Genomic DNA, 16,421 nt, shown 5'->3' on the forward strand with positions numbered 1-16,421 from the left:
GAGTGAAACTCAACACACGGCTGTTATCTGGCGAGCGCAGTGCTGACGGATGCTCTCGTGTCTCTCTCCTCCAGCTGTACGGATACTGCTACCAGGACAGCAACGATATAAAGGACACGGTGACGGCCATCACGGAGCTGGGGAGTCCTCTGGAGATGATCACGCTGCTGCAGACGCCCTGGGACGAGAGATTCAGGGTGAGTCTGGCCTCGCATCACACACACATCTACTATCCTGTTTGCTCCAGACAGACCTTCAACCTTCAATTGGGCTTATCAGCTGTCAACAAATTGAGTCAGTGATTTTTCTAAAGTGATAAAATATTTAAATGTTATTGTGATTTAGATTATTTGACATTGTAAAAAAAATTATACAATGGGGCTCAAAAGTCTCGAACCTAAAACGTATTTATTTAACCTAGAAATACCTTGTTTAAAAAAATTAACCTTTTTTACATACAGCATAATACAATAATAAAATATTATTGTGATTCATAGATTATTTGACATTGTAAAAAAATAATTAAAAATAATAATTATATATATATATATATAAACAAATACCTGACAAAACATACCTAGAACACTTTATAGAAACTTTAAGGATTTAGATTTTTTTTTAAATCAGTCATGTTTATTTTTCATTTAACCATTTTTTTTTAATTCGGCTGAATAAAAATGTAAAGGTTAATCTTGATAAAAGATCATAGTAAAATATTATAAACAGTCTGAAACATGCCTGAAAATCTGATTTGGTGTTTGTTTGTTAGAGTTAGTTAGAAATAAATAGAAAGTTTTAGAATTTTCCAAAAACTTGAAGAATTAAAACTTAAAATTCATCTTCTCATGAAAATTATGCTGATAATATAATTAAATTTTTTGATTTCATATGTTTCTATTTCTGTATTTTTATTAACTAACGTTAACAAAGATTAAGAAAAAGCATTTTCACGAGTGATCTCAGACTTTTGGACACCACTGAATATATTCTGATATATTATTTGAGAAAGATGAATAGATTGTGAGTGGCCAGAAGGTACAGCTCATTTACCCCGAATAAACAAACAGGGGAACAAAATTACACTCATTTCATAAAATTACTACCATTTCATAATGCACTATAAACATTTTTAATGACTTCAACCCAGTCGGCCGACCTCTACTGTGTCCTCTGTGCAAAGCCACGGGCCAGCGGTTCAAACCCAGTCAGGTGCTCATGTGGGTAACACAGGTTTGCGACATCTCCTAATCCCATGTTCCTAATCAAACACTTACCAAAAAGCAATCCATAGTTGAGTTAAAGCTGAGCTTGCTGTGGGACGTCCTGCTCTCGGCTCTCTCTGAACTTCCTGTTAAGTAGCACAGCTTTTGCCTGATCACTATCGCCCTGGCAACATCCCATAATGATCTGCTATGACTTCCTGTGGCCAGAGCGCATCCTGTTCAGAGAGGATGAAACTAATGAAATCCCAAAGCATGATCTCTTCCACCGATAACAGGAAGACACGGACTTCTGTTAAAAAAGACATTCGATAATCTGTGAATTTTAAATGGGAGATGTGTTATGTGTTATGAGCGCAGAATTATAGTCAATTAAATATATTATACATACGTTCAGATTATTATTACAACAGTGCTGGGTAGAAACTGATTAGATGTAATCAGATTCCAAAAACGATTGATTACAATACATTTTAAAATGCCCATAATCAGACCACAGTTATGCTCAGAAGTGTGTTTACTGTCCGTCCTCACACTCACACACACCCTCACACTGATTCACAAACACACTCGCTGCACAGAAGCGAAGCCTGTCCTGCTTTGGTGAACGAACACGGTGCACTCGTCTACATGTCTACGAGTGCAGCAGAGCCGTTCAGAACCAATAGACTTTCAGCAGCCTTTCATTCACACCGTAGTATTCTGCTAAACATATCTATTAGTTTCAGAGTGATATTTCAGTCATATTGAATGAATTTCCAGTCTAGAACAATTAAACCCTTTTAATGAGAACGAGGCAAGTTGTGTCTTTCGAGTTCAGTGAATTAAGAGTTCCTGCTGTTGATTTTCTCATGGTTTTTATTGCCTCTTTAAGGCTTTTCTTGGCTTTCTCCTTTCATTTCTTACTATTTTTGAACATTTTATGCATTCATTTATATATTTTACACAGCTTTGAGGTTTTGAGAGTAACCTACTTTGTGTGTGTGTGTGTGTGTGTGTGTGTGTGTGTGTGTGTGTGTGTGTGTGTGTGTGTGTGTGTGTGTGTGTGTGTGTGTGTGTGTGTGTGTGTGTGTGTGTGTGTGTGTGTGAATGTTTCTGTCAAGTCTAGTCCTAATTCATTTCAGTCAAAAGAAGATATTTAGGCTACATCTACATTAAGGCTATGTTTACACGGAAACGATCTGAAGAGAAAACGCAAAAGTGGCGTTGCGTTATCACTTTTTATTCTGCGTTTAAACGAGCGTTATGGGGGGGAAATCTGTGTGCATATGGTGACGCAAAAGTGTGTGAAATTGGATGTAGTGTGCACTCCAGGCGGCTAGGTGGCGATGTGGAGCACTGAAAGTGAAAGAGACGCTGACACAGTTTTTCATGTTTGATACGGTAAAGCTGCTGCTTAAACCCTCGGTGCTCTTCGCGGGTCGCTCAAAAATGACAGATTTTTTTTTTTGTCAATGAAATTAATGCTATATTTTAGTTTGATAATGTTTTGGTATTTTCCTGTACTGGCGCATGCCGCGACGCCTTCACTGTCTAGCAGACTTTTGCGTTTTTACCGTTTTTACCCTTTAGACGGGAACGCGATGGTGGAGCGTTTTTAAGATTTCCACTCTGGAGGGCGGTTTCACTTTTTTGCGTTTTTAAGCCCCAAAAACGCCGTCGCCGTGCACATCTGATAAAATATTTTTACGTTTTCACCCGCGAGCGTTCTCGCGGGTGAACAGGAGACATTTGAAAACGCCGTTTTTGCTTATAAACGCTCTCCGTCCACACTAACGTTTTCAGGTGTTTTCGGACGTTTCAGTGTGGATGAGAAACTTTTGAAAAACGCCTGAAAGCGCTAAATTCACCTTTACTGCGCATGCGTAACACCCCACAAAAGCTCACTGAGATGATACAGATGGAAAAATAAATAATAAAATTATCGCGCAATTCTTCTAACCGGATAATTTTATTTAGCTAAATATCTCAGCATTCACTGATCGCACTCAGTCACCGTATGTTTGGTCTAAAACGCGACTGCTCTCCTGTATTGCCGCAGGACACCAAATGTGAGTACATTTTCTGTCATCTTTGCAGGACTGTGATATGAAGAGTGTGCAAAGTAACATTTTAGCATCAGTGTAAAAGTGAACAGCACATAACAGGCACAATACCGGTAAACATGAATATCTATTGGTACAACATGGATCACATGACTAAACTTACGTCATCGTTTTCAAATAACTCCGGCTTCACAGTTTATCCGACTTTAGTTTACCTCCGGCTTTACAGTTTATTAAATTTATCCGCTTTGGAGAACGTTTTCCAAAAGCTACGTTTTCGTTGACTTAAAAAGCCGCCTCAGTGTGGACGCAAGGCCAAAACAGAGAGAAAAATAAACGTTTTCAAACAAAAATGTTTCGGCCTTAGAAGAATGTTGATAACCAGACAGATTAAAGGATAATTCCGGTATTTAACACTTTGAGTGTATTTTGTAGTTTGTTTTGGATGAACAAGAGTGGTGGACAAAGACATTTTGACAATGGTTCCTGTCTCGACTTTTGACTATTTTAGAATTGCCCATGACCGCTTTATAATGGAGTCTATGGCCATGCACAAACATGTCCTTAAAACAACCCTTAACGTTCGTTTTCAAAACTGTGCAACTCACCGAGTGGTTAGTGGTGTTCGTTGATGCTTAAAAACAAATATATCGGCGCAATGTATGATTTCAATCTATTTATTTTGCTATAGTGGAACTATTTTTTTCAGATACCTCACAACCGCGTATAAACTTCCGCTCGATATTTGAGTCTGAAGCGTTGGCACACTCCCGACCACTTGATGGCGATAACCACTTTTCCGTACGTGGGTCCTCCAGAAACCACCTTTCATAATCCATTTTAGATTTAAGGATTTTTTTTGTTTGTTTATTTCGCTAACTTACTCCGGTAACACAGTTGCTCTGCTCACGCTAGCCTTCTGAGAGACAGAGAACCGAGCGAAAAGACCATAAAAGACTACAACCAAGTGTAAACAGCCCTTTTCCGTTTCCGGTAGCGCAGTAATATTAACGAGCAATGGGTCTCATTCATGAAACACGAGCAGAACGAATTGTGTAAATCGTGTGTAAAGTGGTTCTGGCGTAAATTTTCGGATTCATTAAAATGTTCGTATTTTCCAAATGTTAGTTGGTACGAAAGAAATCTACAACTGCTCCCAGCCACGCGTAAATATGCGTTTAACATCCGAACGTTTTGCTCATTAATAAGGCTGTATTTTAATTCACCTTAATCGGGGACATATTTACACAGCATTTTGAAAAAATATTATATTATATAAATTATAAGAGCCAGTAATAGCATCTGCAAACGGAACACTTTAATCACATAATTAATTGCTCAATAGGGCTGGGCTATATTTTTTCGAAGTGAACTAATTCGTTTTTTGCAGTCGAGCTTCATGTCGAACCATTTTCTCTTCACTTCTGGGTTTGTTCGATTAACAGATGAAACTCCAGTAACTGCGTCTGTAATATCTGCCAAGCTTCCTTTTTTTAGGACCTGATACGCCACTATGTACGCTTGAAATAACAGGCGCTGTTATACAGGCTTTTAGTGCATGTGCGCGTCGGCGGGTGTAACGTTATTGCGCTCAGAAAAGCGCCCGTTAGAACAGCGCATCAGCAGCGAATGACATGGCAAGGCTTTAAAGCACATGCAAATAATTAATTTTTATAAACTACAGTGTCCCGTTCCTCTGCATTTCATGTGAATATACGTCGCGCTGTACAGTATGTTGAGACGGAGGCGCCAGAACTGCAAACTGATAGAATGCACGATCCTACGATATTTATTCAAAAGCAGATCGTGGAGACATTTGAATCATAATATTTGACATAGGCCTAATATTTGACGGTGCCCAGGGCCCCTTAGATGTCCTGGGCCCCTGGGCAATTGCCCAGTTGCCCTAATGGTTAATCCGGCCCTGAAAATGTGGCGTTTTGAATGAACTTCTGATAATAAAATATGATCTGATAATGAGAAATTTTTCTTTTTCATTCGCTTTTAAGAAGACATGTTGAAATCCTTCGTTTGGTGTCATAATATGATGCCCATATATAGTTGTCAGTCGGATTTAATGGGCGGGATTTATGGTAATTGAGAATGAGCGTGCACGCGCGTCCCATTTACGACAGATTGGAATTCACAAACACACACACATTTCACTATCACATCTGACGTTTACGAAATATTTGTGAATCAGGAGAAGAGTTTTCGGGAAGGTCTCTTTACGCGCCACTCACATATTTACTCGTATATTTACGAATGTTTCATGAATGAGACCCAATGAGTCCTCCAACGGAAATCAATGAGATTTTACAAAATGTTAAATAAAACATGACAGAAACTGTGTTTCGCTACGCTACTTGTTTTTAATCATCAACGAACACCACTAACCACTCAGTGAGTTGCACAGTTTTGAAAACGAACGTTAAGGGTTGTTTTAAGGACATGTGTGTGCATGGCTATAGACTCCATTATAAAGCGGTCATGGGCAATTCTAAAATAGTCAAAAAGTCGAGACAGGAACCATTGTCAAAATGTCTTTGTCCACCACTCTTGTTCATCCAAAACAAACTACAAAATACACTCAAAGTGTTAAAAACCGGAATTATCCTTTAAGGTCCCCATTAACTTCAGTAGTATTATACAATGGAAGTCTATATTATTAATGTTTACTGTATACTGAAGCTTTTGATCAATTTAATCCATGCTTGCTGAATACAAATATTTCCTTCTTTTAAGAAAAACAAAAAACAAAAAAAATATTTGAATTGCAAGAGCCAGAGACAGTAATATGCTGTATCTGAAATCACTCATAATTCACTTATTCACTATTTACTATTTACTAAATGTGACAGTTTGCTAAATAGTTATGAGTGAGCAAAAATTTGCAAATTTGGACAGTTCTAAGCACAGCTGCGATGCACTATAAACACACGCCACATTGTGTATGAGTTTACAGAAGCGTTGCGTCCCAAATGAAAAGCTCTTGAGTTCCAGTGTGACACTTCAGACTGAAGCATTTCCAAATATCAATAATTATTTTAATCAGATTGCAAGTTTTAGGATTTCATGCATTTGTTTGCTGTTCAGACTCCAAACAACAGGTTTGAGTAAACGGATTTGAGTCAGAGAAACTGATTGGCTGCCTAATGTTAATGCGTGCTGTCTCTTTAAGAGTGTCCTCTGCACTCACACACTCTTTGCACTGCTGGCCTCCTCATGTGGAACAAAGCAGAAACACCCCAGCAATGCTTTAGCAACATTTGAATTGCGTATGAGGCACTAATAGACTCTGGGGAGACTGTCGAATCCGTTGACTTCCAAACAGCTCATTTAGGTCCAAAGCCATTTCCTCTGCGCGCTGACGAAGGCTTTTATTCCCTCTACATAATGCCGGGAGCGAGGACACACCCGTACACACACCAGGCCCTCGCCAGCTAAACCAAATACGTGACAAGCAAGCAAACGTTCACACTAGGGCTGCTTGATATATCAAAATAAAATCGATATTGTGATATGGCTTAGTGCCATTATTAAATCGTGATTTAATGAAATAAATGTATGCGTTACTGGTCTCGGCGGTTTCAGACTGCATGTGTGTAAATGAACACGTGCTGCGCTTCATTCTGAAACCGGCAGCGCATCATTTTATTTGCTGGCAACCCTTCAAAAATGATGATTTACCATTTAAAAAAGAAGAAATTAAGATTTAAATATTAGTATTAAAATTTTACAGTAAAATACCATTATGGTAACAGTTTCTATGAAGTCCATGCTTATAATGAATTATAGCTCCATTATTATACTTGTTTATAAGTAAGTATTACTATTTTATAAATATGTTAATAAAGACTCGTCGTTATACTGCATTATAAGTGCATTAACAGTTATAGTTACATTTATATTATTTTTTTATAATCACTTATAAGTCATGCATTTTCTTTAATGTAGTCATGTTCTTAAAATAATAACAATTTTCATAAAATTGTTTAATTTTTGTATTTAATAATAATTACAATTAAATAATTTTTCAGCAACCCATCAAAATAGAAGCTTGATGGTTTAACATTTGAAAACGAAGAATTTAAAACGTAAATATTATTATTTTAATTTTACAGTAAAATAGTATTATTACAATGTTTTTTTTTATTTGTTTAATATCTTTATTTATTAATAATCACAATAAAATAATAATTATTTTATAGTCACACTGAATTGGTCAACAACATCAGGAATGTAGCGGATGAAAACTCAAGTTTTCCCCAAATAATTCAGCACTCAAAAAAATCCTCAGGGTAAAAGTAATATTTTTGCTTTTAATTTTTTTTTTCATTATTTGTATTTTTGTATGCAGATGCACTTATGCATATCACCACACTCACTCTAGGATGATTAATTCTTTCCAAATATAGATACTTAAATTCCTGTATCTTTTCATATCGCAATATATAAGTGCAGAAAAATACAATATTGCAGTGTCATTTTCCCAGTATGCTGCAGCCAGTTCACACGTGTATGGATGGCACAAATGCTTACTGCATTTTTGAGGAAACCGAATCTGTTGTGGTGCTTTGGATGGCCTCGCCTCCCTTACAATGGCGTTCTCAATGGATTTACCAGAGCTACCGGTTGCCTACCACGTTAAGCAACACACAAACACACACAGTGTGAGGGGGGCTGACCTTTCCCAGTAGTTGCTAATCCGGAGTGTATTAAAAGCAGCTTTTGTCTGTTGTGAAAGACATGGGCAGTGTCTCCTCCACCCCCTCATCTCCTCTCTGTTTGTCTTCTCTTTTATGTTCTCCTCTCCTTCTTTGGGTTGCGTTCACCCCTCTCACTCCTCTTTGCGTCTCCGTCCCCCTCTTCTTTCCCTACGGCCAGCTAATCCTCTGAATTCTGCTGCTAAGAGCGTGGTAGATGAGGGTGTTGCTTGAATGCGAGGTGTACCAGCTGCCAGAGCTTCAGCCTCACTCCTCGTACCCTCACACACAATAAGAGGACTAATCCTCAAGTAACACACTCGTGCGCTCGCAGACATGCACATACACAACAGGCCTCGCACACTCGAGAGGCTCTTTCAACGAGGAGCTTCCTGTGCCTGGAGACAGTCCATGTTGACAAGGTTTTGGGAAGACCTGATGGTTTCAAACAAGGAACACTAATTTGTCCAAACTTCTGGCGGTGCCTCACATTCAGTTGAATTTGTAATATTTAATCAAAATAAAGATAAGTAATTAACATATTGATATATGATTAATGGGTTAGTTCACCGAAAAATTTAATTTCTGTCAGTAATTACTCACATTGTAAAAAAATATTTTCATGATTTGTTATCATAACTTTTGATCTTTTGTCAAATCAACTTCGATAACTAATGTGTGAAGATAACATACATTGAGTTTCAGAACAGAATTGAGTTTCAGAATTGAGTTTATGTTTATTAAACCATTCTTCTTCATTGTATTAACTCAAATTTTTAATTATAACGAACTCAAAATTTTAAGGCAACAAGGTAACTTGCTTTTTTTAAGTTGTTTTTTTCATGTCGTTCAAAACCCATAAGACCTTTGTTCATCTATGGAACACCAATTAAGATATGTTTGATGAAAATCAAGAGGCAGCAACATCATTGCAACTTATAAGGTCCAGAAAGGCAGGAAAGACATTGTTAAAATAGTCTATTGGACTACAGTGGTCAAGCTTAAAGTTATGAAGCGATGAGAATACTTTTGTGCACAAAACCCCCCAAAATAACGACTTTATTCAACAATCTCTTCTCTTCCACGTCAATCTCCTACGCAAGCTCCAGCGTCAACATCACACGCATGTGTCGTGGTGTTCACGTGACCAATGGTGAGGCGGCGTTCTGATGTAGAATCAGGAAGCGCAGCACTGTTTACACTACGTCAACACCGTAGGAGAATGATGCGATGCGTATTACGTGTTCAGTCTCATCGCCAACTACTGGCCTGACAGCACAATACAGCGTTTTTAGTTGTTTTCCCGAACCCGTGTGAACGAGGAACATTTAGTCAACATTGTCCCCTGGAAAAACGCAAAGGAAAAGTTTTCTGTGTTTGGTACATCTTGTCGTGTAAATGTACCCTTAAAGGACAAGTTGGGTATTTTACACTTAAAGCCCTGTTTTCAGATCGTTTCTGATGAAATCGAACGGAAATAGAACATCCAAATTTTAATCTTTAATCTTAACCGTTCTATTTCATCAGATCTGAAAACAGGGCTATAAGTGTAAAATACCGAACTTGTCCTTAAATCATAACCCTGAAAATCAGCAAGAATTTTAATATTTGTGCATTTCTAGTTTTTTATATTGAGGTTTATTAAATCCAATACATCATGGCCTTGAATTAAGAATTTTCCATGACTTTGTATTCAGTTATTCTCTAGCTCTAGTTATATAGTAGCCATATTGTATTAATTAATTCCCTCGATTTATTTTAGTTAGATCATGGCCATGATATTTAGTTTTTTTCCCCTTATGTCATATGTGGGTTAGAGGTATTTATATGAATATACAACCTTTCCATAATATATTCAATAACACAAAATAATACCTTGCTCTCGGCAGATCTGTTTGAGTCTGATGAGGCTGCTGCATTATTTGTCCCACTCCCCGCTCGGGTCCGTCACCCTGCTGGACTTCAGGCCGCGACAGTTCGTTCTGGTGGGGGGAGTGTTGAAAGTGACCGACCTGGACGACGCCAGTGTTGAGGAGACGCCTTGCTCCCCGTCTTCTCCTTCAGACTGTCTCATGGAGTTCCCCGCACGCAACTTCACCCTGCCCTGCCTCAAGGGCCGCTGTCAGGGCATCAACGAAAAGAGGAACCTCTACAATGCTTACAGGTGTGTGTCCATGGCCTGTGATCTGAGACAACGTGTGCTTTATTTGTGTATTTAAGGGTGAAATGTTGACATAGTTCTCCATATTTTCTAGATTTTTCTTCACCTACTTGTTACCTCACAGTGCCCCCTCAGCACTGAGACCCCTTCTGGACAAAATCGTCAACTCTACAGGTGAGTTTGAAGTTCTGCTCTTATCCTTGCTGGTAAAAGCTGGTCATTTCAGCTTAGGGTGGTCAAGCTGGTTTTAGTAGCTGGTCTAAGGTGGTCTGTCAGCCCAAAAATAGATCCAATCAATGGTAGTTTAGCTGATCAACCATCTAGACCAGTCCCAGACAGCAACATACAGTAGTGTCACTATGTCGCAGTTTGGCCTGATTCTCAACCTTTTTTACTCAAAGGCCCCCCTCGTCTCCGAATGCCCCCCCCCCCCCCCCCATCCTTTTTTATTCACAAAAACATTTGTATTCTAGTTTTATTACCTTTCAACTCCATGTTATTCTTTTTTAAACGAAATAAATTCAAGGCAGATTTAAACCTTCAGTAGTCTTTTTTTTTGCAAACATACCTTGCAAATATGTCACTGCAGACATTCTTTACAACTTAAAAGTACTCTGCTCAGTTATACAGTAACTTGGGCATTTTCACACTGGCAGTTTAGTTCGGAACGGGACACGGTTCGCATAAAAAATTGGTAATGTGAAAGCTGTAATGCGGACCCGGGGGAACTGACCGCGAGACTACCTGAAAGAGGTGGTCTGAGCTCGGGTGCACTCGAACTGTGTCGACATTCGCGTGAATGTGAAAGCAACACGGACTCGGGTGTGCGCTTGTTCAGGAAGTAAAGTAACCTGCGCATGCTTTTTTAGCCGATTAAAATTTCTTTAGCCTGCAGTGTATTCGCGCATAGCTAGTGCATTTAGGGCAGGAAATGTATGGCACTGCAAATACTCCTCCATTTGCAAGTAGCCAAAGGCCACCTTCATGCAACCCACATACAGTAAACCCAAGTGTCATTTACTCATCTGTGCAGAATAGCACCAAATTAATAAAAAAAAAAACCACGTTCTGTTTTCGAATCGTCATGAGCTCAGGAATCAGAGGAAAAAATTATTTAGTTTCTAGCCCTTATGGTTCAAAAGTTATTAGCATAAACATGAGTGAAACTTTGGACAGTTGGTTGCGCTGGTGGGGTTGAGTTAGAGACTCCAAATTTGCTATGGTGACCATTCAGACTGTCTTTTATCAGTGTGCCAAATTACATAACTTTCCTACAAACGGTTCTATGGGCTGCCATAGACTCCAAGAGCGGAAGAAGAAGAAATAAAAAGAAAGAATAATAAGAACGGGAACAGATACAATAGGGGCCTCCGCACCTTCGGTGCTTGGCCACTATAGTTAATAAACACACCAAAATACAAATGAAAGATAAAAACATTCTGAACGTGTGGAAACTCAGCGATCTGAAGGCAATGTCATTCTCTTGTGAGAATAAGCCATTGTGTCGTTATTTGGAGCGTCTGATGCCCATAAACATCACTGATCCTCACAAACTCTCCAAAACACGCTTCTTCGGCGAGCATCCCTTATAAAGCAATCACAGTACATTCATTTAGACAACTACGCAAATACATTGAACTGTGTACATGCAGAAATACAATTTTATATTTTACAAATACAATACAAACTTATACTTAATTCAAACTTATATTTTCCCCTGCACCCCTAAAGTTGTTTAATGCATTCCTACATTTTTAGGAGTGTATGTGCTCCTTGTAAAAAGTAAACGTCAAGCCCTGCTCTTGACTCCTTTTTATGGAGGAGAATAAGTTAGTTCAAACATCCTCTACACACATTCCTCCTCTTCACATCCCAACATTTCTCTTTCTGTCCCTCAGCATGCCTTTTGTCTCCTGACTTAATTCCTTTCCCGATGCGCTCTATCATCATGTTCATCAGTATAATGGCATGTCTGATAGCGTTTGAAATCTGTTTTTCTGGGACACAACAGTCCGTGAAGCCGCGGGTAGCGTGGGTGGCCCAGACTCGATCCTATCTTTCCCTCCCAGTGTCACGAAACGCCCACTTCAGCATCACTCCGTAGGAATGTTTTCTTAATGACGGAATGTAAACCGTTAATAGTTGAGTTGTTTATGTTGCATTAATGTGTTTCAGGAGAGCTGATATGGGGCACCGACGAGACTCTGGTTCACCTCGAAAAAGTGCTGGATATCTACAGGAACGGACATTACCTCAAGAATAACACGCAAACACACAAAACAGGTGAGCGACCCTGAAAGACACCAAAACACCTTGACCGTTGACATTACTGAACACTTTTCAAATGACCAGGTCAGATGCTCATCCAAAAAGGCAGTTCTGTTCTGAAACCTAGCTAGCATTTTAAGGCAACTTGGGCACTTCTGATACTGTTCACAATGGGAGGCAGGCAAATTATTCTGCTTTGTAAGACACCTAGCTTGGCAGCATATGTGCTTCACAGACTTCTGCATTCCCAGAATGCACTGCAATGAGCTCAAACAGTAGAGCGTTGGCGCCTGCAACGCCAAGCTCATGGGTTCAATTCCCAGGGAAAGCAAGAACTGATAAGAATGTAAATGTATAGCTTGAAATGCAATGTTAGTCGCTTTGGACAAAAGTGTCCGATAAATCTAAATGTAATTTAGTAAAAATAGGTTAAGGCCACATTTACACATAGCCGGGTATTTAGAGAAACGAATATTTCCCCCCCTCCGTTTTCAATAATAACATCGTGCACACAACCCGCATAAATACGCCGTCGAGCGCCATCATAACTATGCCAAACCTATGGGCGGCAGTGTAGGGAGAAGGATAAAGCCCTGCAAGCCAATCAGAATCCTCAGAATCGACAAGAGAGAACCTAAAACCCCGTTTCTCCCAGTTGACACGACAACATATAACCGGCGTTTTCAGAAATCTCCACTTTGGCCGGAGTTTTTAGAAATAATCGTTTTCTGGGATAAAAACGGTGTTTTCGTGTAAATGACAGGCCAAAACGCAGAGAAATATCTGCGTTTTCCCATCGTGTAAACGGGGCCTAAATTACTTCAAGTTTTTACATGATTGGGTTTCTGTGCATCACTTTTTTTTTTTTAGCTTTGCAACATGTGTTAGCACCAAATCTACTGGAATCTCATCTGTGAGAGTTTCTACAAAGAGCTGCAAATTTACAGTCTAAACTAGTCAGCTTAACATTTGTACAGATTAAGTTATGCTATATTCAGTTAAAACTGACTTTTTTAACTCTGTATTTTTGTCTCTGTTTCAAATACAAATATCTTTATACATTTACTTAAGATGGAAAATGTCAAATGTGTTCTGTTCTGAATCATTTATCAAAATTACGTTTTTAAAGTTTTCTGCCAATGCGGTACACAAAATAAACTTAATTCAACGGGGAAACAAGCTGGCAGATTTTTTTGTCGTTTTAAAGTTGATTTTTCAGAAAACAAGATTTAATATCTTAAGTCATTTTGCTTCTCAAGTAAATGGATCTTGATTTACGGATGTTTAGATATTTGAAAACGAGACAAAAATACTAAGATGCAAAAAATTAGAAGAAAAGCTTGGGTTTCCCACTGGTAATTGTGGTGGTGTTCATGTGCTCATCTCGTAAATACCATCATTCTGAAGCGACTAGAAGGCAGCTGAATCCTGGCAGAGAATGGGTTTCCTCAAATCTCCCCGGAATTAACCAGTTGTTCAGTCAGCAGAGAGAGAGAGGGAGAAAGAGAGAGAGAGAGAGAGAGAGAGAGAGAGAGAGAGAGAGAGAGAGAGAGAGAGAGAGAGAGAGAGAGAGAGAGAGAGAGAGAGAGAGAGAGAGAGAGAGAGAGAGAGAGAGAGAGAGAGAGAGAGAGAGAGAGAGTTTGTGTGTGCATGTAAGGACAAATGAGAGGAGATTAGAAGATTAGAGTTTATATAACTGGTGAGCAGAGAGGCTGCTTACGTTCCTGCCGTTTCAGCAAGAAGCACCTCAGTCTCCTTCACTCGCTCCACCCGTTTTTAACATTTTGTCCCTATTCTCTTTTTCTTTCTTTGCTATCCCTCCTGCTCTTCCCCATGCTCCACTGGCAGTCTAAAGCAGACACTTGTTGACTGATGAGAGCGTTAAGCAAGAGAGGGCCATCTTCTCCAGAGATATTAACTCTTTCCACTCTCACTGCACCACCAGCTGTCTTTGCTGTCTTTAGACTGTACTTTTCATTTACAACCGTTTTGTGCCTATCAAAGCCTATCAAGCGACGTTTAACTATAACTAACTAGAAAAATCACGCTCATACCAATTGTGATAAATAATATTTTATTCCATCAATTATCTTAATCGTGCTGACTGACGTGTGTGCAAAAAGACCCGATATACACATATACACAGAATTACAGTATTTCAAAATATCTGAGTATTCACGCAAACATTATCTGTTATTTCTTATGTGAATGTTTGGTTAACTGTTGGGGAATATACACTGTAGTTCAAAGGTTTGTGGTTTTAAAGAAATTAAAGTTTTTTTTAGCATCAAGGACACATTAAATTGATCAAAAGTGACAGTAAAGACATTCATAATGCCAGAAAAGATTTATATTTCAAATAAATGTTGACAGCACATTGATCAGTCTTCAACATTGATAATAAATCATCATATTATAATTATTTCTGAAGGATCCCGTGACACTAAAGAGTGGAGTAATGATGGAATAAATTACATTTTAAAATAGAAAAGTTATTTTAAATTGTAGTGATATTTCACCGTTTTTACTGTATTTTTGACAAATAAATGTAGCATTGGCGAGCAGAAGAGAATAATAAAATCTTGCTTGACTTTTTAACAGCAGTGTAAAGGTCCTTGCACACTGAGTCCCACATTTCTGCATGTTAAAAAATAAATATGACCTCAGATTGTGTCAATCACGTTTATACACTGCCTCCGAAACTTTCGTCCATCATAAAACATTTTTTGGATCAGGTTCGATTGTCTACGTTTTCTTTATCCGTAGCAAGCATTTTGAGAGGTGTTTTGACAATTCAGAGCCAACGAATTACTGTACGAATACAAAAAAACGCATGCGAAAATGTCCGACTCAGTGTGCAAGGACCTTTCAGTGTTAACTTAAATTCAGCCATTTGTAAACATCCAACGCTATCTTACGACCAATTCGTACGAATTTGTACAAGTGATTAAAAGGTGGCTAATTCGTACTAATTCATACGACCTCACCTCATTTGTCTAAACCCACGTGATGGGCGGGGTCAGGGGTCGGTCATTCATCCGAAGATACAGATTCATCCGAATTTGGCAACTCGTAACAAATTTACGATTTAGCAAAAATCATGCAAATTCGTTCGAGTGAGGTTGTATGATTTGGTACGAATTAGCCACCTTGTAAAATTCGTATGAATTGCCGTGAGATCGGGTTGAAACATCTTATTTGCCATGACTACGTATCTAATATATATATATATATTTCAGCATTATATCAGCCATTCTACTCTCTAGTCTAGATAATGGGGAATAAATGGGATCGGCTAACATTTAAAGTGTCATGTAACATTCTTGTGAACAGGCCTTGGTAATCTCCAGTCCAGCGGGCACTGGACACTTCTCTGCACTGCCTGGGGTTTGAGCGCTTCTTGTAAAACCGGGTCCTCTGGCAGCGCTGTGAGTTTGCATGGATACAGACAGGGCTTCCCTACGGAATTCACTCCTGCCCAACACGCATTAAAAGCCCAGCATGCCTCTGGCTGACTACATCAACTTCCCTCTCATTGCTCCTGCGTCCTACAGGAACATTCAAAGAAAGCGAGAGCTCCATAAAGCATTAATTAGGGCAATAAAGAGTCTAATAGTTGCTCTTATTTACTGGCTTCTTGCTCCACTTAGTTGCCTCGTGCGTCCCTCCCTCTCCTCGCTCTTCAGAAAGAGCTCATCGAGGCAGCTTGCCCAGTCACCTTCATCCAAAGCCCTACTTTCCAGGAGAAACAGTGAATCACGTCAGTAAAGCCCATCCAGCCATATCCCTGAAGAGCGAAAGAGGGAAAATGAGACTCAGAGATTCCGACATTTATGGCCTAGTAGTCGGGAGGGACGTTTGTAGTACACAGTTAGCTCGAGTCTTTTAAAGGCTCTTCTCCTTTTATCAGGCCCATTGTCACAGTGCTGTGAATGAGGCCTTGAGTTTACATTACAACCTTCTCCAAGAGCGTAAAAAAAACGAGTAAAACTCTCCAAACCATCCGAGACACTATCCAGAA

General features: G+C 39.1%; 1 protein-coding gene across 1 annotated transcript in view; it reads left to right on the forward strand.

Annotated features, from left to right (window-relative positions):
• pkdcca (protein kinase domain containing, cytoplasmic a) overlaps positions 1–16,421 on the forward strand; it is a 37,939-nt gene that overhangs the window by 14,753 nt on the left and 6,765 nt on the right. Inside the window, exons 2-5 of the mRNA XM_079634706.1 lie at positions 75–197; positions 9,861–10,135; positions 10,227–10,306; positions 12,308–12,415. Coding sequence (XP_079490832.1) covers positions 75–197; positions 9,861–10,135; positions 10,227–10,306; positions 12,308–12,415 — 586 coding nt within the window. The remainder of the gene's footprint in view (positions 1–74; positions 198–9,860; positions 10,136–10,226; positions 10,307–12,307; positions 12,416–16,421) is intronic.

The sequence above is a fragment of the Phoxinus phoxinus genome, assembly GCF_949152265.1.
Source record: "Phoxinus phoxinus genome assembly, chromosome: 14".
NCBI classification, from domain to species: domain Eukaryota; kingdom Metazoa; phylum Chordata; class Actinopteri; order Cypriniformes; family Leuciscidae; genus Phoxinus; species Phoxinus phoxinus.